At 41.3% G+C, this 21,006-nt stretch overlaps 1 protein-coding gene across 3 annotated transcripts; it reads left to right on the top strand.

The window, feature by feature from the left end:
* The first annotated feature begins 12 nt into the window (after nt 1-12).
* Nucleotides 13-19,410, top strand: ccdc25 (coiled-coil domain containing 25). 3 transcript variants are annotated; one of them, XM_038799607.1, is made up of 9 exons: nt 13-542; nt 5,788-5,835; nt 7,541-7,580; nt 7,793-7,844; nt 10,150-10,225; nt 12,490-12,593; nt 12,957-13,159; nt 15,320-15,365; nt 18,415-19,410. In XM_038799607.1, the coding sequence occupies exons 1-9, from the start codon at nt 518-520 to the stop codon at nt 18,445-18,447; spliced, it is 627 nt and encodes a 208-aa protein (XP_038655535.1). In that variant the 5' UTR covers nt 13-517; the 3' UTR covers nt 18,448-19,410. The 3 variants fall into 3 exon arrangements, with proteins under 3 accessions (XP_038655535.1, XP_038655537.1, XP_038655536.1); XM_038799608.1 differs by lacking the exon at nt 13-542 and adding an exon at nt 4,301-4,442; XM_038799609.1 differs by lacking the exons at nt 7,541-7,580; nt 7,793-7,844.
* Nucleotides 19,411-21,006: the final 1,596 nt, after the last annotated feature.

Below are 21,006 nucleotides of genomic sequence, written 5' to 3'. Positions count from 1 at the left end.
ACCGACGCTGAAAGGGAGCCGGGGTCGAAAATACAGAACCGGGGAGGGGCGGTCACATTAGAAATCGCCAATGGCAGTATTGGAACGGAATCAATTCTCAAGGCCCCATATGACCGGGCTCCTCAGACCATTAGTTTTTAATTGCAGCTGGAAAGGTTTGAATTAATATTGGGCGGAGGGTGAGGTATTGATGAAGTTAAACTCCTGGAAGTACGCACGTTAACGTAGATGAAAGGTTAACCGCCGAGCTGCTGTGCATTGCTTCAACTTGCTTAGTTGTTAACCTCCAAAAAAGAAACACGGCATAGATGCATATTGATAATTGCAAGACACCGGACTGATCGGGGTTGGGCTTTGCTGCATTGTTTTATTTCCTTCCTCTTGGATTGCCTGTAAAATAAATCTTAGCTGGACTCCCAGAGCCGCTTGCAGTGATCACGTGGCCGCAGCCGCGCCGGCTCCGCCATTGACTTCCCGGTCACCCGGAGCCTGAGCCTCTTCCAGCTGCTGCTCCACGATGGTTTACTACTTCACCAGCAATGGTAAGTATAGCGGCCTGAACCCACTGAAATCATCATCATCTTGTATTGACAAGTGTTTTGGAAGCGGTTCAAAACATTTATATTCTCCCCGATCGGGCGGGAGAGGACTCGGCATCGAGCACGGCCTAACCTGCCTTTCAACAGCTCGTTACTAACTGGAATTGGACCTTTCTTTTTTTAAAAATATTTTTTATTCTCTTCCTTTTTCACATTTTCTCCCAAATTTACACCCACCAACAACAAACATAATCAGTAACAAAATGTCAATCCCCATATCAATAATGATCCCATCCTCCCACCAAACCCCAAACATTAGCCCGCATGTTCACATAAACAAATGACAAAAAGGAATCATCCATAGTCGCCAACACCCCCCCCCCCCCCCCCCCCCCCCCCCCCCCCCCCCCCCCCATGTTATCCAGTTCTTGAAGGTGCATGATAAATAATGCCCATGGATTGTAGAACCCCCTCCATCCTTCCCCTCAGTTCACTAGGGTGGAGAGGTTGCACCCCATCCCATCAGGATCCACCTTCGGGGGATCAATAAGGCGAAGGCTACAACATCTACCTCTGCACCCGTTTCCAACCCTTGCTGGTCTGACACCCTGAATATGGCCACCCGGGGGCCCAGGTCCAGTTTCACATGCACCACTTTAGAAACTACCCTAAAAACCTAAGACCATAAGACATAGGAGTGGAAGTCAGGCCATTCGGCCCATCGAGTCCACTCCACCATTCAATCATGGTTGATTTCAACTCCATTTACCCGCTCTCTCCCCATAGCCCTTAATTCCTCGAGAAATCAAGAATTTATCAATTTCTGTCTTAGAAAGACACTCAATGTCCCGGCCTCCACCGCCCTCTGTGGCAAAGAATTCCACAGACCTACCACTCTCTGGCTGAAGAAATTTCTCCTCATCTCTGTTCTAAAGTGACTCCCTTTTATTCTAAGGCTGTGCCCCCACGTCCTAGTCTCCCCTGCTAATGGAAACAACTTCCCTACGTCCATCCTATCCAAGCCATTCATTATCTTGTACGTTTCTATTAGATCTCCCCTCAACCTCCTAAACTCCAATGAATATAATCCCACGATCCTCAGACGTTCATCGTATGTTAGGCCTACCATTCCTGGGATCATCCGTGTGAATCTCCGCTGGACCCGCTCCAGTGCCAGTATGTCCTACCTGAGGTATGGGGCCCAAAATTGCTCACAGTATTCTAAATGGGGCCTAACTAGTGCTTTATAAAGCCTCAGAAGTACATCCCTGCTTTTATATTCCAAGCCTCTTGAGATAAATGACAACATTACATTTGCTTTCTTAATTACGGACTCAACCTGCAAGTTTACCTTTAGAGAATCTCCTTCCAGTAATCCTCTAGCTTTGGACAGGAGCAAAACATATGAACGTGATTAGTGCCCCCCCCCCCCCCCCCCCCGCCCCCAAACCCCGGCAACGTTCACACGCATCTTCTACTCCTTCAAAGAATCGGCTCATCCTCGTCCTCGTAAGGTGTGCTGTATACCACCTTCAGCTGTATCAGCTCCAACCTCGCGCACAAGGTGGAAGCATTCACTCTCCGGTGCACCTCACACCAGAACCCCTCCTCCATATCCTCTCCCAACTCTTCCTCCCACTTTGCTTTGATCCCTTCCATTGGTGCCTTCTCGTCCCCCTGTCGTCAGCACCTCCTCCAGGAATGTAGATGCCGGCTCAACTGGGAAGCTCTGTTTCTCCTTTCTGGCAAAATCTCGAACCTGCCTGTATCTAAACATTTCCCCCTGCTCCAGCCCATACTTCGCTTCCAGCTCCTTCAGCCCTGCAAACCGACCCTTAAGAAACAAATCTTTTACTGTCTTAATCCCCTTCTCCCATTTCTGAAAATTTCCATTCCACCTCCCTGGCTCAAATCTGTGGTTCCCTCGAATCGGCACTTCCCTTGACCCAGCCCCCAACCCAAAGTGTTGGCGAAACTGCCTCCAAATTCTCAATGAAGCTATTATTACCGGACTCCCTGAGTACTTCCCCGGGGCTATCGGGAGCGGCGCTGTTGCTAGTGCTTTCAATCCCGACCCACTGCACAGACTCTCCTCCGTTCTGACCCATTGGGAATCAACCCCTCTGACCCAGCTCTGCAGGAATTGGACCTTTCCATGTGTTTTTTTTCTTTTGGGCAAATTTTTCTTTCATTCTGGTAACAATTGTTTTATGTTTCGCATGGCTTGTTTTTGAATACTTTTTTAAAACCGATCTTCCAGAGGAGCATAGTTCGTGTATGGTTTTTAAAAAAAATTTAGATTACCCAATTATTTTTTCCAATTAAGGGGCAATTTAGCATGGCCAATCCACCTACTCTGCACATTTTTGGGTTGTGGGGGCGAAACCCACGCAGACACAGGGAGAATGTGCAAACTGCACACGGACAGTGACCCAGAGCCGGGATCGAACCTGGGACCTCAGTGCCGTGAGGCAGTTGTGCTAACCACTAGTAGTAGTGGTTAACCGTGCTGCCCCGTTCGTGTATGGTTTAAAAACATACTGGAAGGTTAACATGAAAACCAAATGCAGGAAATGCTCAGCAGGTCGGGCAACACCTGTGGAAAGAGAAACATGTGTTAACGTCCAGGTCGGCAACCTGTTTATCAGAATCAGGAAACCTGATAACGATGTTATTCCCTCTCCCCATTGGAATATTAGAATCAACAGTGCGGCAGGAGGCCATTCTGCCCATCGAGTCTGCACTGACCCTCTCAAAAGGCACCATAACTGTAACCCCGCCTAACCTGGACTTTTTTGCCATGTTGTGGAAATGCCGGCATTGGACTGGGGTGAGCATAGTAAGAAGTCTTAAACCACCAGGTTAAAGCCCCAATGGGTTTATTTTGAATCACTAGCTTTCGGAGCTCCTGGGGAAGGAGCTGCGCCCCAAAAGCTAGTGATTCGAAACAAACCTGTTGGACTTTAACCTGGTGTAAGACTTCTGACTGTGGACATTTATGGACTGTGGGAGGAAACCCACGCAGACAGGAATTGAGCCCTGGTCTGTGGCACTGTGTAGCACTGTGCCACTGGAAATATCCAAAAGTGGTAAACTAAACTAAGTTTGCTCTCGGGGGTTGTGCCTTGTAATTTCCATCTCTGTTCAAACTCTGAATAAACAGCTTGACCTGGATTACTGAGCTATTTGCAACATATTTTAAAATGCTGAACACAACTGCAAGCTATTGCATATAGTGATCAAGCTTTTGCTGTCCCCTTTCATACCATTTTTCCTATTTATGTTACTTTATATACATGTGCAAATTCATCAAGAAAAGTAGAGCAAACTAATATGCTTAAGTCAGGGAGTTGAAAGGGAATAAAGGGGTTTAGGAAAAGTATGAGCACTTGTGCTTTTGTGGTGATAACATCCACACACTGGTTGAATCACACACCACTTCAGTTTAAATATTAGATACACATTAACAGAAAAAAAAGCAAAATACTGTGGAAACTGAAGTTCTGAAACAGTTACTGTTTTGAGTCCTTTCTGACTCCTCTCTACAGATTTTTTAAAATAATCTTTGTTATTGTCACAAGTAGGCTTACATTAACACTGCAATGAAGTTACTGTGAAAAGCCCCTAGTCGCCACATTCCGGCGCCTGTTCGGGTACACAGAGGGAGAATTCAGAATGACCAAATGAGCTGAAAGCACGTCTTTCGGGACTTGTGGGAGGAAACCAGAGAACCTAGAGGAAACCCAGGCAGACATAGGAAGAACATGCAGACTCCGCACAGACAGTGACCCAAGCCGGGAATCAAACCTGGGACCCTGGCGCTGTGAAGAATAGTGGTAACCATTGTCCTACTTTGCTGCCAATCCTGCTTGAATTTTTCCAGTACTACTACTTTTCTCAAAAGTAAGTGTATTTATAGTATTCTCAGGATTAGCTCAATAATGGATGCAGATCAACATAGATTGATTGTAATTACCAAAGGTACATGAAGAACATGTGTGCTGAAGGGATAACAATGTTCGTGCAAAATGAGCATCGCAGATGACTTGTGGCCATAGAATCGAGAGTAAAAATGGTAAAGATTTGATGAATTCTTAATCTTTGTAATTTTTGTACCAATGCCTTTACCCTTGATGTCCTTGACCTCACTAAAACCGATGCTCTCTGACACTGGTCCCCTCTGCTCATTTAATTCAAGGGTGCACTGCCAGATGTAGCTGAATGGCTTAAAACTTTACTAGGTTCTAAACTCTTTTTTTTAAATTTCCGAGGAATGCAACAATATCCCATCTCTTCGTTTCTGAACTGTAGATCTTTTCTTAATCCCCACTCCTATGTCCCCTCCTCCTGCCGCCTCTCCAAGTGCAAGCAACAACTGTTCGTCTCTTTTTGTTGTCATCTAAGCCCAAGATGAGCTTCAACGACACATCATGCTGTCACTAAAAGCACCTATTTTTACCTCCTTAAACATTACACAATTCCATTCCTGTGTCAGCTCCTCTGCTGAAACTCCCATCCATACTTTGTTAACCTTGCTCTTGGTCAGCCTCCTGCTTTCTACCCTCCATAAACTTGGTCATCAAAAACTGTGACCCATGTCCTAACTTGCACACTCATCCAAAAACTAGGTTGATACTCCAGTGCAATATTAATGGAGTTCTGCATTTCAGATGAGGTGCTAAACTATGTCTGCCCCTTCGGAGAGTGTAAAAAGTATCATTGCACTATTCAAGTAGGGGAGTTTCCTCCTGTGCCCTCAGTCAACTTCACTGAGTCCCAGGTTCAATTCCCGGCTTGGGTCATTGTGCGGAGTCTACACGTTCTCCCCATGTCTGTGTAGGTTTCCTCCGGGTGCTCCGGTTTCCTCCCACAGTCCAAAGATGTGCGGCTTAGGTGGATTGGCCATGCTAAACTGCCCTTAGTGTCCAAAAAGGTTGGGTGGGGTTACGGTGATGTTTGGGGTGCTCGTTCCAATGGTCGTTGTGGACTCGGTGGGCCTTGTGGCCTCCTTCTGCACTGTAAATTCTATGTCAATGCCCACCCACCCCCAGCCATCTATCAGACAAATACTCAGGGTGTAAAGGAAAACAAAACTGGATGAAATAATCTACAGATATAAATATGTATAATTAATGTGATATGAGATCATTAGAACTTTGAACTCTTGATTATATGGTTGAATCTGATATTTTTGTGCAGATTGCGTTGATACTTATTTATTTATTTTTTTATTTCTATTTTATTGCAGTGGTTTCCTCACCGTATACAATATACATGGGAAAGGATAAATATGAAAGTAAGTGCCTACTTTCTTTGGTACAAGATAACAATAAGGGAATTACAGTCAGAATGTAAGAATATTTAATCACCTGAGGGGCTGATCAAGTTTTTGAATAGCTTGCCAGGGAAGGCAATTGGGGACGAATAACTTGGTTAGGCATGTATCTTTGAGAAGCACATTGGTTATAACTGTTAAGTCAGAAAGACCTATTGAATAGCTGACTTGAGATTTTCTGTAATTTTTTTTAAAAATTTGCCCTCAGCTGGCCTGCCTACATCCTCTTACAATCACCTGTATTATTCTTCAACATTTGCAATGCCTTCCTTTGATATCAGCAAACTGTTCCATTTGCTCCTATGATATTGTGTATTTTGAGTCAATAATTGAAAATGAAAATCGCTTATTGTCACGAGTAGACTTCAATGAAGTTACTGTGAAAAGCCCCTAGTCGCCACATTCCGGCGCCTGTTCGGGGAGGCTGTTACGGGAATCAAACCGTGCTGCTGGCCTGCTTGGTCTGCTTTCAAAGCCAGCGATTTAGCCCAGTGTGCTAAACAACCCCTATATTGACATCTAGAACAAATGTGCTTGGTTGATGGAGTTAATTTGACATTTGCCAGTGTGTTATTTTCGACTTTGATAAAATGGTGATCAGTTGCACTGTACCAGCCAAAACTGGGGACATGGGACATTCTTCAGGGACAGATTATTTCCATTATAATTTCAGCTGCTGTTGGCAGAAGTTACATTTCTATTTTTCTTTTACCTAGCATTATAAACAGGGATTTCGGGGTGGCCGATGGATGACTTGGATAGATGAATTTTAATATTTTTGGTTTTAATTATTTACAGTAATATTTGCCACGGGTACATATTGTACTTAAAAAAAAAACCCCAAAAAAAACAAGGAATCTACAAAATGGGTATACAGAAAGGAAATAATGAAGGACAAACCAACATTTATACATTCCAGAAAAAGAACCTGAGTACAGGTTTAGGAGGAGCCCTGTCCTTGAGACCCGCCACCTCCCCCTAAGCTCTGTTTTACTTGTGTTCCTGCTTCCTCTTCGTACTAGAACATATCAGGGGGGACGTTTGGCGTCAGCCGCGAATGCTTCGGCGTTGCTGCTGTGGTCGCCCCATGTGTGCCCTCACCCTTTCTCCCTTCTGACTCCCCTGCTCTGCTTGCCTTGTGTTTTCCTAGGTGCCTTCTCTGCGCCGCCCCCCCCTCAAGCCCAACGTGTTGTGGAAGCCATACTCTGATTCCTGAATGGTGTATTTAATGTTTTCCAATTTGAGAAACTCTGCGAAGTTAGACATGCAGTCTCCAGCATTGGGTGGTGCTGCTGATCGCCAGCCGAGCAGGAGTCTTCGGGTGATAAGGGAGGCAAAGTCCATGCGTTTGCCCCGCTCCCCGAAAAGAGCTCTGGCTGCTCCAATATCCCAAAGACCACCACTAGTGGACATGGCTCCACCCTCATCCCCCTTCGACATGGCCTTAAAAAAGGTTGTCCAGTAATCGACGAGTCTGGGCAAGACCAGAACTTGTGGGTATGGTTGGCCGAACCTCCTTGACACCCATCACATTCTAATGGCTCCGTGCAATCTTTAAATATAATCAAATAGTTCAAATTAAATCATTTAGATGGCTAACAAACTGGCAGAGTTTTTAAATGTTTCAGCTTTTGTGCAGCTTATTATTCTTTTTTTAAAAACATAGATGAAGACCTAATAAAGTACGGGTGGCCAGAAGATGTTTGGTATGTCACAGTTAATAAATATAGTTCTGATATTCCTCTGCATTTTTATCCAAATTACACACATTTAAATATTCTTTTCAATACAATATTTTGGTACTGCTAATGATCCTTTGTGTTGCAATTAATAATGTGCAGATAAAAAAGCAGTTCTGAATCTGCATAATACATTTATTTGTTTTGTTTACCACTTGTACATTTGGAATTATTATTAGGTTTCACGTGGATAAATTGTCTTCAGCTCATGTGTATCTCAGACTATACAAGGTATGATCAGAACTGGATTTCTTTTCCATCATTTTTAAATGAACGGCTATTGTATGTTTAACATGGTGATATTTTTCAAATTTCCCGGCTGGATTTATGATAATCCATGCATGTCCCACAAATAGGATGGTGTAATCGCTTGCATGTTTGTCATGTGTGGGTAACTAATAGTTGATACAGAGAGTGGTGAATGTCTGGAATGCGGGGCCAGGGGAGGTGGTCGAAGGAGGTAAGATAGCAGTGAGAGGCATTTGACAACTACGTGAATAGGATGGGAACAGAGGGATACGGACCCCGGAAGTGCAGAAGTTTCAGTTTAGACAGGCATCATGATCAGTGTAGGCTTGGAGGAATGAAGGGCCTGTTTTTGTACTGTTCTTTGTTCTTTGATGCCATGATTCTTTGGGCCTAAATTGTGTATTCTGTTCTATATATTAAAAAAATTAATCTTGGGGGGGTTACTGAGAGGCACAACCAGGAAGCTTGATTTCTGCTCAGTACTGAAGTTGTTCACTCGAACCACAGCTTTGTGTGTTGGGAGAGTAATATTTGGTATTGTGAATAAAAAGTCAACTGGAATTCCTGATCCTGATTAGTGAGGGCATATTTGTGGCCTTTGTGGGAAGGTAAAATCAGACTCCATTGCACGGACTGTTCAACATATTAATATCAGTTTACACACTTTTTCTACACTCTGTCATTTTATCCAAATGGTTATTTAAGTCCGGTATTGGAAGGGAGGAAAGAACTCTCACCAGGGAAACTACCTGATTCCTGATCGATTTCATCATTGTGTCTTGAATGGCTAGTAAGATGGTTGACGGGGTTGGAGTTGATTTAAATTTTCCAAAATTCTATGAAATTTTCATTAGGTTGGAAAATAGCTAATGTAACAAGGTGGGTTAGGTAAAGCTGGAAACTAGGTTAGTTAGCTTAACATCTGTTACAGGGGAAACATTAGAAGCTATTATTAAAGACATGACTGGGCACTTCGATAAATTCAAGGTAATCAGGCAGAGTGAACGTGAGCAAAATGGGTCTTTTTCTGGTTCGCAGGATGTGACTAGTGCTGTGCCACAGGGATCTGTGTTGGTGCTTGAACTCTTTACAATTCATATAAATTATTTGGATGAAGGGACCAATAATATGGTAGGAAAGTTGTAAAGATGACATAAGGAGGCTTCAAACGGACATAGGTTAAGTGAGTATGCAAAAGTCTGCCAAATGGAGTATAATGTGGGAAAATGTGCGGTTGTCCATTTTAGCAGGACAACTAAAAAAAATCAATTGTCTAAATAGAGATGCAAAGTGATCTGAATGTCTAGTCCATGAACCTAGTATCCAGGTGCAGAAAGTAATTGGCAAAGCTAACGGAATTTTGTTTATTGCAAGGAGAATTGAATACAAAAGTAGGGAGATTGTGCTTTAGTAACACTGGGCACTGGTGAGACCACATCTGAAGCACAGTGTACATACAGTACTGGTTTCCCAATTTGAAGAAATATGTAAATACATTGGAACCAGTTCCGGGTAGGTTCACCTGGATTAATATGCAATCTGCAGGTTGTCTTGTGCAAAAAGGCTGGACTGACTAGGCTTGCATTCGCTGCAGCAAAGAGAGGATTTGATTCAAATGTAAATCCTGAGGGGATTTGGCAGGGTGAATGTGGAAAGGATTTTACATTTGTGGGAGAATCTAGAGCTAGGGCAACTATATTTTTTTTGAAAAAGGGGTCACTTATTGAAAACAGTGAGAAATTTATTTTTCTGTGAAACTTTGAAATTCTCTTCCTCAAAAGGTGGTTGAGACAGAGTCTTGAATACCTTTACGGCAGAAGTATATAGACGCCTGATAAGCAAGGGATGAAAGGGTATCGGGAAAGGCGAGAATATGAAGTTCAGGGTAAAATTAGACGAGCCATACTATTGAATGGCAGAGCAGACTCGAGGGCCTACCCCTCCTAATTTGCATGTTCGTATAAGATATTGAAGAGCAGCAAATAAATGGAACCATTTATGGGCCAAAATTGGGAGAATAAGATTGGGATATTGATTGTATGTTATAAAGATCTATGCATTGGTAAACGCATGCTGTAAATAAGTAAATGCGTTGTGCTTTCAATCAACATGTATTTCTAATTTTCTTGAAAAGATTGAATCCATTGCTGAGATTAAATGACCTCTTGCACTTTCTCATTAACAATGTATAAAAGAGATGCTTCAAATTTGTGTTTTACTTGACACAGAAAACATGCTGAAGTATATAAAACAAAGTATGTTGATATATTTCATTTTTTGATCCTAGGGGGAGGCAATTGATGACATTCCCAAGGAAGTACTTGTAGACTGTGCTCAGCTAGTAAAAGCTAACAGCATTCAAGGTAATGCGTTGTTTTCGGGAGGGGGGGTGGTTATAGGGTGATCTGCTTGAAATATTTAAAAGTTATGAAGGGTAGGACAGAATACATAGATAGAAATTGACTGATGCCAATGATTGTGGGCTCGAGAGCAAAAAAGCAATGATGTCAGATTTTAGGCCCGTTTTTAACGTAGCGGGTTATGAGGCTCAGGAATCCGTTAGCAGCATTGGTAAAATGCGTCATGCGCCACAGAAGGTGGCCATTTAAAGGAGCTTCCAATGAATTCTACTCTCCCATAGCCCTATATTTTTGTTCTTCTTCAAGTACAGTATACATCTAGTTCCCTTTTGAAAGTTACTATTGAATCAGCACCATGTTTCAGTCCAGATAGTGCATTCTAGATTGGAAGCGCTCTAATTTGGCCATCCTGTTCTTTTGCTAACTATCTTCTGCCTCTTCTGTCTATTGCTCCGCTTGCCAAGGTGAGCAATTTTTGCTCCACTTGCCCGGGTGAGCAATTTCTCTTATTGACCGTATCAATACCTCTATTAGATCTCCCCTTAACATTCTCAGTTTTGATGGGAGCCACTCTAGCTCTAGTCTTTCTACATAAAGCACGTCCTTCATTCTAATACGTCTCCTTTGTGCGATCAACAAGGCCTTGACTTCTAAAGTGTGGTTCCCGAAATTGACATTGTAATTTAAGAAGGATTAGCATAACTTCCTTGCTATTATGTGCATGTGGCAACTTATAAAGCCCAAGACTCCATAAGCTTTGTTAAACAACCTTTCCATACTGCCCTGCCATCTTCAATGATTTGTGTATGTGAACTCCCAGGTCTCTCTACTCCATTCCATCGCCATTGAGTCTCTTTGTTCTTCCTTCCAAAATGCATCAGTTTATTATGCTCTGCATTAGATGTCATTTGCCATGTCTTTGCTATTACGTTTCTTGGCCAGACCCTGAGATTTGGGGGGGGGGGGGGGGGGGGAGAGGAGGAGGAGGAGGAGGAGGAGGAGGGGGGAGGACCAATATTGCTTTATTTAAAGTAGATAAAGATTGAGTTTCAAGACACCTGCTTTTGGAATAAATCTACACGATTCCACCGGTTTTGAACAAATAAAAATAAACTTTACAAGTTCAGAAAAGATGAAAACAATTTACGATATGCACCTTGTACTCTAATGAGGTTTGTGTGAATTAACAGACAAACTGGTCGGACACACCACACTGCAGAGTAAATGTCAGATACAGACAGCCAAGTGTTTGTAGATTTCTCAGAACTCACCCAGATGTCAGTAAACACAAATCAAACAATCTTGTTGAAACTCTGTCTCACCAGCTTCACATTCAAACATATCTCCTTGGAATTCTCTCCAAATGTCGCTCCCACTCAAATTGCTTTTAACAACAACCCACCTTGCATAGTTTCAAACTAAACTTCCAAGATTCCTTCTCCCTGGATTCCCAAGAACGCGAAGACTCACACAGTGGCCCAAGCTGGAAATCGAACCTGGAACCCTGGTGCTGTGAGGACATAGTACGAACCACTATGCTTCCGTGCTGCCCTGATCATCAATGCCTTAAATCTCATTAACCAATGTATAATGTGGAACTTCTATCAAATGCCTTTTTAGATGTCCATATACACCAGTTGCATTACTGTTATAAACCGGGAATTTTCAGTTGAAAGAAATACCTATCGACATGTCAAAGTAGGCGAAGAGACATAGAAATAGTGCATGCACTTTGGTATAGAATTGCTGCATGCGTGAAGGATAAACATCAAAACAGACTGGACTGAACAACCTGTCACATAATTTACCTGTGATTAAGACTACATACTTGTCAGAACATCTTCTGCGGTAAAATCTATTAAGGACCATTTTCCACTTTCTTTAACACTCCTTGATTGTTTATTTCCTCCCTTATTGGTTTATTTCCTCCCTTATTGGTTTGAGATTAGTTTTTGGTTGTTATGAACTCCTGAACTCATCGGACCATGGATGATCTCTTGTTCAAAATATTAATGATAGAGTAGTTATATATACTAAGTACGGGGGACAGTGCAGTGGTTAGCACTGCTGCTTCATGGCGCTGAGGATCTGGGTTAGTGTGAAGTTTGCGTATTCTCCCTGTGTTGGCGTGGGTCTCGCCTCCACAACCCAAAGATGTGCTGAGTGGTGGATTGGTCATGCTAAAAATTGCCCCTTAATTGGAAAAAACGAGTTGGGTATGCTAAGTACATATATCTGTAGTGATTATATTTTCTGTTTTTAATTAGGATGTAAAATGAACAACATAAATGTTGTGTATACTTCGTGGTCTAATCTGAAGAAGACTGGTGACATGGATGTAGGACAAATAGGATTCCACCGACAAAAAGAGGTAAGTACAACACTCGCTGCCGAACCAATGGGAGCTAACGTGGTTTGGTTTACTTCTGAACTGAGTGGAGGGTGTTAAGTGAACCGTTAAACAAAAAAATGTGGCTTTTCCTTTTAAAGGTTTTGTTGCAAACTCAGATCTTGGATTCTGAAACTAAGAATTATCAAAAAAGTTGCTGCATTGAATAGTTAAAGTAAAATGAGTATGAAATAAAATAGTTAAAAAGAGCATTTTGTCACTTTGCTGAAGGTTCACTTACCGAATAACTGCATGGCCCATGAATGGTAATTATATACAACAACTTTGTGCTATCTGACAGCGGAGTTTTATTCCTCATTTGCACAATTTATTTGTTATCATTAGGTGAAGATAATTACAGTAGAGAAAAAAATAAATGAAATTTTAAACCGGTTGGAGAAAACCAAAGATGAGCGATTCCCAGATTTAGCAGCAGAAAAGGAATCCAGGAACAGAGAAGAACAGAATGAGAGAAAAGTGCAGATTCAAGAGATGAAGCGAAAGGAAAAGGAGGAGATGAAGAAGAGAAAAGAAGTTGAAGATCTTAGGTTTGTATGGGCATGATAGGAGAGAGCACATGTTTTGTCTAATTTCTCCTAATTATATTTTTTAAATGTTTGCTCAATGCCTTTCCTGCTCAAAATCTCTTGGAAGAAACAAAAGTTTATTTCCCTGTGAACACTTTCTTCCTCCAATGCCGCTCTGCCATTACAGCTATTGTCCAGCTGGGTGGAACTGCGCTCTTGCCTGGTTCTATTTTTATCTTATCTAATATAAGCTGGAAATTCACCGACAATGGCTTCTCTTCCTGCTTCTGCACTGTTTCCTCTACCTCTGATCTTCTCTCAATCCTTGGCGCCTGCCCCACAACATTTCCTATCTGCATGCATCCCTTTAGCGACTTTCAAACGCAGCATTAGCTTTTTCATGAACACTGACATCCAGATCTCCCTCCTCATCGCCTCTTTCAACTCTTCCACTGTCTTCAAATTATCTGACATTCAGTACTGGATGAATAGAAATATTGGGAAGCTTATTGTCTTTGGTTCCCTAACAAACTCCAGCTCCCTCCCTGATAACTGGCTGTGGCTGAACTGAGCTGTTGCAATCTTGGCATTATATTTGACACCAAGATTAACATCTGACAACATATTGTTAAGATAGCTTATTTCCACTTTCATAAGGTTGTCTGATTTTGCCCCAAACTCTGCTCATCTGCTCAAACACTTTCCAAAGCCCTAGTGAGCCTCCAATTTTCTACCCTCTTAACTTGAGGGGTGTCTAAAAACTTTGCCTGTGTTCGTGTTGACATCTGTTCTTGTTGATCTATAATCACTTTCACTGGCCTACATTGGCTGCCAGCTAAGCAACACTTTAAAAAATAAAATTAAAAAATCTTTTCATCCTCCTTTCAAATCATTCCATGGTCTCACCACTTCCTATCTTCGTAATCTCCTCCAGTCCACAGTCCTTCGAGATATCTTCTCCACTTGTAGCCTCGCTTTCAGCTGCCTCTAAGCTCTCGAATTTCCTCGCTAGACCTCTTTGCGTTTCCACTTTTCTCCTCTTCTGCTCTGAAGGAGCATCCTCTTCAAGATGCTCCTTAAACCTCCTGTAGCCAAGATATTGGCCATCTACCCTAAACTCGTTGCATGGCTTGGTGTCAAATTATGCTTTATAATTCTGTGAAGCACCTTGGGATGTTTGCTACAATAAAGGCCTTATATAAATGTAAGTTGTTGTGATTGCTAAGAGTCAATCTATCATATTCAGGTATGGAAGAACTTGTACTGTGCATTGAACTTAATATTTTGTCTGGAATCAAGATGCAAGATGGTATTAACTATGGTTTCTCCTGGGAAAATAATTCCGAACATTTCCTTACTGAAAGAGTAACCAATGCTGTTGGGTGCTGTAATATAAAGGGAAATAAGATGGAAAAATGAATGAGGAAGGCTTCGGACACAGGAATAAAATATCAGATAGAGGCATTGGAGTTAAGTGCAGGACATCTGATTATGTAAATGAATGCATCCATCATTGAGAACAAAATTGCAGTAATGACTGGAAGGATACAATGTATAATTATGTACACCTATAATGTATATAATAAGTAAGAAGTCTTGCGACACCAGGTTAAAGTCCAACAGGTTTGTTTCAAATCACTAGCTTTTGGAGCACTGCTCCTTCCTCAGGTGAATGAAGAGGTGGGTTCCAGAAACATGTATATAGACAAAGTTAAAGATGCAAGACGATACTTTGAATGCGAGCATTTGCAGGTAATTAAATCTATACAGCATGTCCACATCATGTATATAATAAGGAGCAAGAAATGAAATAGTTGGTCTGCAATACAAATTAATTCATATTAAATGGTTGATTGAGAGGGTCGATTTTATAAATCACTCAGAAATGTCAGGGCAATAATAATGGGTAACTGGAATAAAAGTCACTGTATGTGGTCACAGTTGGAAATACTTTCTAGGTCATTATATCCATGGTCCAAGAGGATAATGATTTTTTTGATTAAATTCTGGAACATGAAATGGAACAAATAACTGAGTTGGAAAAAAGTTGTGAAACTAACCACATCACCAAAGGTCAAGGGTGTTGGACTGGGAAAAGGGCAAACTTTTGCAATGCTAGAAGACAGCCTAAGCACTACAACAAAGTTAGTTATGTTTAACCTGTTTGTATTAACTCCTTAGATGTTATTCGACACTTATGAAGTCTGAAAACATGAGCAGCAATCAGGTAAGGAAATATAATTGCAATTGACTGCAGTGCCATGGCCCAAAAATCCTGTACCTCCTATTGCTTGCTGTTTAATTTGGTCAGAATACATGGTTTCATATATGTTTCTCCAATCTTTTCCTGTCCTTTGCTGAAGGAAAATTTGTCAACCCCAAGATGGCGCCGGAGCGAGGCGACTTCTTGCAAGCTGTGCCCAGCATACCCTCTAATTCTATCTTTTACTCTCATTCTATGCTTCTAAAACTTCATTCTACATTCTGTAGTCTGTCCTTCCTTCCCTATGTACGGTATGCATTGTCTCTATAGCATGCAATAATAAATCAAATGGTATTGAGTAATACTGTTACAGTTTTGTAGTCCTAAACATTTGGTACCTCTTCTCAAATGGTTATTTTTCATTTAAATCCAGATTGTTAGTATTGGTGAACTATTACACAAAATCTTGCCCTCATTCGACGCATGAACCCATATACATTTTCCAGCAGGATTACTGAATAGTACCGGAGTACAACTGATTTCCTATGTCCATTCATGGTTTAAGTTTCTCTACTTGAACCGTTATTCAGGTTCTTGACAAGATAACAAATTGGCACACAGTAATTTTTGCATAACAAATGAGGATTTATTAATTAATAAAGCATTACTTGACAGTTGGGCAATTATTTGAGTCACACATCGCCACTCTCCAGAGCATCCAAGACACAGGTTACTTTGCACACTTCATAACACAATTCGTATAGTCAATACACCTTTTGCAGTCACGTTAATAGACCATTGTTATTCAATAGCGATACCCTCAACTGCAAGGCATGCAGATAATTGAGTCTAAATTGTTCTTCTTTCACACCTTTAATAACTGTTGCAACAAGAATTTAGCAATGCAATCAGAAATCCTTTTTCTTTTAATTTTTAATTGTACATTCCAAAGAGAGACTCCCATCATTTCTAAACCTTTCTCATTTAAATTTAATCATGCTGAAATGTTCTAACTTGCCCTTTCTCTCAACTTGTTGCACAAAGCTGCATATTTGAAGAGCTGTTTGCATTGATTTAAGTTAGACATAAATAAAGGATATCATGCAATGAGTAGGGAAAACACTTCCAAAATCCCATGCAAACATTTATAAAGTGCAGTTCCTAAAATTCATAGTGCAATTAAAATATATACAAATCCATATTTCTTTTTGGCCACTGAGGCCATTTGTAGCAACTCTATTAGATATTGACTGAGATGTGCTATTTCAGCAGTGAGAAGAGATAAAGTCTGAAACATTAAGTAGCAAGCCAGGTGATATATTTGCTCACTGAACCATTAGGACATGTTTATTTAGAGTAAATAAATTGGCACTGCCTGCATCACCAATTTACAGAATTAACCACAAGGTCCAAATGGTTTTTTTTATTCTGAAGATGACTTCCACTTACATATTTGAAAGTGTTGTCCCATTTAAATGTAAGTAATCTGACACAAGTTTGTATACAGCAAGGTCCCACAAAAAGCAAAATGGAGGTGGTGCAGTGGTTATCACTGTCCCCCTCAGTGCCAGGGACCTGGGTTTCATTCTGATCTCTGATGAGTGAAAACATTCTCCCTGTGTTTATGTGGGTCCCCCCCCCCCCCACAGTCCAAAGATGTGCAGGTTCGGTGGATTGGCCATGCTAAATTGTCCTTAGTGTGTCCAAAGGTTAGGTGGAGTTACGGGGGATAGGGTGAGAGTGTGCCGAGAGTAGTGTTTCGGTGGGTCAGTGGAGCTTCAATGGGCTGACTGGCCTCCTGCACTGTAGGGATTCTATGACAATGGTTGGGTAATCTATTTGAGTGATATTGGATAAATGTAGACAACGGCACCAGAGCAAACTCTCCTACTGTTCTTTAAAATAGTATTGTGTGACCTTTGCATCAGTCTGAGAGGGCAGAATCAGTTTAGCGTTTCTTCCAAAAGATAGCACGTTTAACATTGGACACTCATGTGTCAGCCTAGATTTTGTGCTTAAGCCTCAAACCTATGAAATGAAAGTCACCATAGTCCCTGAGGACCATAGGCTGGCTGCTCTCCTCTTTGAGATACATACATAGGTACATAGAAGGTAGGAGCAGGAGGAGGCCATTTTGCCCTTCGAGCCTGCTCCGCCATTCATCACGATCATGGCTGATCATCCAACTCAATAGCCTAATCCTGCTTTCTCACCATAGCCTTTGATCCCATTCTCCCCAAGTGCTATATCCTGCCTCCTCTTGAATATATTCAAAGTTTTAGCATCAATTACTTCCTGTGGTAATGAATTCCACAGGCTCACCACTCTTTGGGTGAAGAAATGTCTCCTCATCTCTGTCCAAAATGGTTTACCCTGAATCCTCAGACTGTGATCCCTGGTTCTAGACACACCCATCATTGGTAATATCTTCCCTGCAGTCCTGTTAGAATTTTGTAAGTAATGGAGATGGCTAACTGCTTGTGGTTTAACCTGAGGGTCACCACAACTTGGGCGAGGGACAAGGTTGTGAAGATTGATGGATAACCTCTGCTGATATGGGGAACCTGCACTGTTGGCGTTGCTCCACATCCTAACAGCTGTCCAGCCAAATAAGCTAGCCGACTCCCTATAACCTTCCAACTAAGAGAAGAGTGTCTACCATTAAGCCATGACTGGTGACCAAAAGTTATATCTAGTGAAATGAGTACTGATTGAGGAATGAAAATTATGCAGGCTGCCTCCTATAAGCCTCTCTCAACCCCCATTACAATGCAGCAGTCCTAAAACTGGTACAATGTTGCTGTGGTGCTGCAATTATTAATTCCAGACCGTAGATATTTTTCGCTGTGTTCTCTTGTACACTAGTTTGGAAGGGCCAATTGCCATTGTGTTCCACTATGCAACCCAAAACAAAATGTGAGTCGTGTTTCTTGATCTCTTTCCTGTATGATTCCTCCCTACCCCTTCCTCCATTTCTACCATTTGACTGGAACTGTCATCCAGCAGGCCTTTTTTTTTGATGTTTGAAGAAAGTTATCATTTGTCTAATTCCTTTTTTTTTGTCTTTGTTTAGGATTGTGGTTATGACTCTGATGATTTCATGTAAAGTCCACTGGATATTAAGCCATTGACATTTTGAAATGGGGGTGCAAGCCTGCCAAAATTACTTCTGCTTTTGAATATATTTGAGGGCTGTATCAGTACCTTTTTGAGTTACAAGATTTCTGCCTTCCCCTGCGATCAACCAAGCGGAAAATGACATTTGTAAACTTTTCTCCCATTTGCTTTTTTTGAACTTGAAAATGCAATTTTGACTTTAGCTTCACGAGTGCTTGTTTGAAAGAATGACCATTATCGCTGGAATTTTTAAAATACTTAAAACATTAAGGGAGTCTATTAAAATAAAATCTCATCCAAAAATATGTAGATTACTTGTATATTGTTCGCAAGAGTTGGTTTAATTTATATTGCAACAGGCAATGTTTAAGCAGTGTGAGATTACTTGCGTGTGAAGTCTCTCATCTCTTACTTTGTGTTTAAAAGTCAAATTAGCAACTCTGAATTATACTGTTACACTTTGTATTGAAACCACGTGGCATTTGTGTAAAACTACAGTATTAATGCACCCTAGTGTATATAATTAGAAAATAATGAAATAAGAATACTTGAAGCTAAAGTATGGATGAGTCCCGTAGGTGAAATGTTGACCCATGTTTGAATTAGAGATGCTGATCCACATACAAAATTGTCATTTGCTAATTCCTTTTCTTAAGATTGTGGTTATGACTCTGATTTTATGTGGGTGCTACCCCTAAACGTGTGTTATTGAGCTAGGATTTCAGGTTTTATGTAATACACTTGCTGTGTTTCTTCTCATCCCCATCCCCTCCAAACTAGATATGTGACTTGGATCTTGGAAAGAAGGCCTAGACAGACAGTAAGAGGTGTTCTGATGTACATTCTGGTGTAACCACATGCTAAGACATACTGTAAATTTTGTTTTTGAGCTGTTGAACCTTATCCAGAACGATGGTGAGAAGAATAAACAATACATTTGGCCATGTATGAATCATTTTCTGGTTTTGATTGGGTGTGGGTTTTTTTTGGCTTTCCTCCATAATTTGCATTCCCAAATGCTGATTTTAAAAACAACCATTTTTCATGGACTAGTTGAGTAAATTATTAGGAAGCCCAACTCGAGTCTGGGGAAAACGTTCTGGATTTTGAGCATCAGTAAGATTGTTTGAATTCATTTTCAATTATTCAGTGAGCCTTGATTTGGTGATTCGTGGGGAGGTCGGTTAACTATTAGCTGGACGCTTGTTTGTGATGCAGAGTGACGGCAACAGTGTGGGCTCAATTCCTGTACTAGCTGAGGTTACCATTCTCAGTCTTGACCCTCACCTGAGGTGTGGTCTCTCTCAAAGGTGAGACCAGCATATAGTCCTCTGGCGACTATGGCGGCTTTCATTTCATATATCTATAGCTGAACATTGAAAGTTCATTTGGCACATTTAATTCATGTTTAGCACAGGGTAAGCATTCATGAGCTAGATGATTTTGTGTCTTAAAAGGTTACCTTGTTCAAATCGTTGTTTGACCCAATTTCCTGCTGGAACTGTATAGATGCTGGTTAAGCCACAACTGGAGTACTGCATACAGTTCTGGTCATCCCATTATAGGACGGATGTGTTTGCAGAGGAGATTTATTGGAGGCTGCCTGGGCTGAAGGATCTAATCTGAAAGGAAAGATTGGATAGGCTGGGGCTGTTTTCCTTGGATCAGCAAAGGTTGAGAAGTTTGAGGTGCATAAAATTGAGGGACATAGATAGGGTGAATAGGAAAGCACTTTTCCATTAGTAGATGGGCCAATAACCAGGGGGCTAAGAGGGAAATTGAGAAACTTTTTTCACCCAGAGGGTGGTGGGGGTATGGAACTCACTGCCTGAAAGAGTGGTTGAATCAGAAACTTGTAACATTTAAGAAGTACTTTGATATTCACTTGCATCGCCATAACCTCTAGGGCAATGGGCCAAGTGCTCGAAAATGGGATTAGTGCATGGATATGATGGGTCAAATGGCTGTCTCCTGTGCTTTAAACGCCTATGAAATGATTGCAGGGAACTAATGGGGTACCGGCCTATGGATGGTCAAGGTGTAAGATTTTGAAATATCTGAAATTTCTATCAGAAATCAAAACCATGTGGTAGCCATTAGCTAATGGCAAAAGCGATCTATTAAACTATTATATATTTGTACAATCAGCCTGTTTCTTAAAGACCTGTGGAAAGATATTTCCACCTGTGGATTGATTCAAAACCAGGATTTCCTTCCCTAGTAAAGCTTTACATCAGTATTTGCAGTTATTTTTTAAATTGTCACTGAGTGAATGCTATCTCTATCGCAATTAACCTTGCCCACTCTGGTCTGATTTTTCACTATTCCTATCTCTCTACACCTGTCCCTCCCTATAACCCCACTCGGCCCATATTTTTGGGCACTCCTCAAGCTTGCATGTTTTTGATCTTGATGGCAGATTGTCATTTTCAATCACTTCCTCACCTTTGATCCCTCCTTCCAACCCCACTCCTCTCTTCAGGTTCTTTTGAAATTGACATTTCTAAATGCTGTTTAGCCACAATACTGATTCAGCTGTTTACCTGCT

The sequence above is a fragment of the Scyliorhinus canicula genome, chromosome 6 (assembly GCF_902713615.1).
Source record: "Scyliorhinus canicula chromosome 6, sScyCan1.1, whole genome shotgun sequence".
Lineage (NCBI taxonomy): Eukaryota > Metazoa > Chordata > Chondrichthyes > Carcharhiniformes > Scyliorhinidae > Scyliorhinus > Scyliorhinus canicula.
The sequence above is the reverse complement of the archived record's forward strand: the minus strand, read 5'-3'. Positions and strand labels throughout refer to the sequence as shown.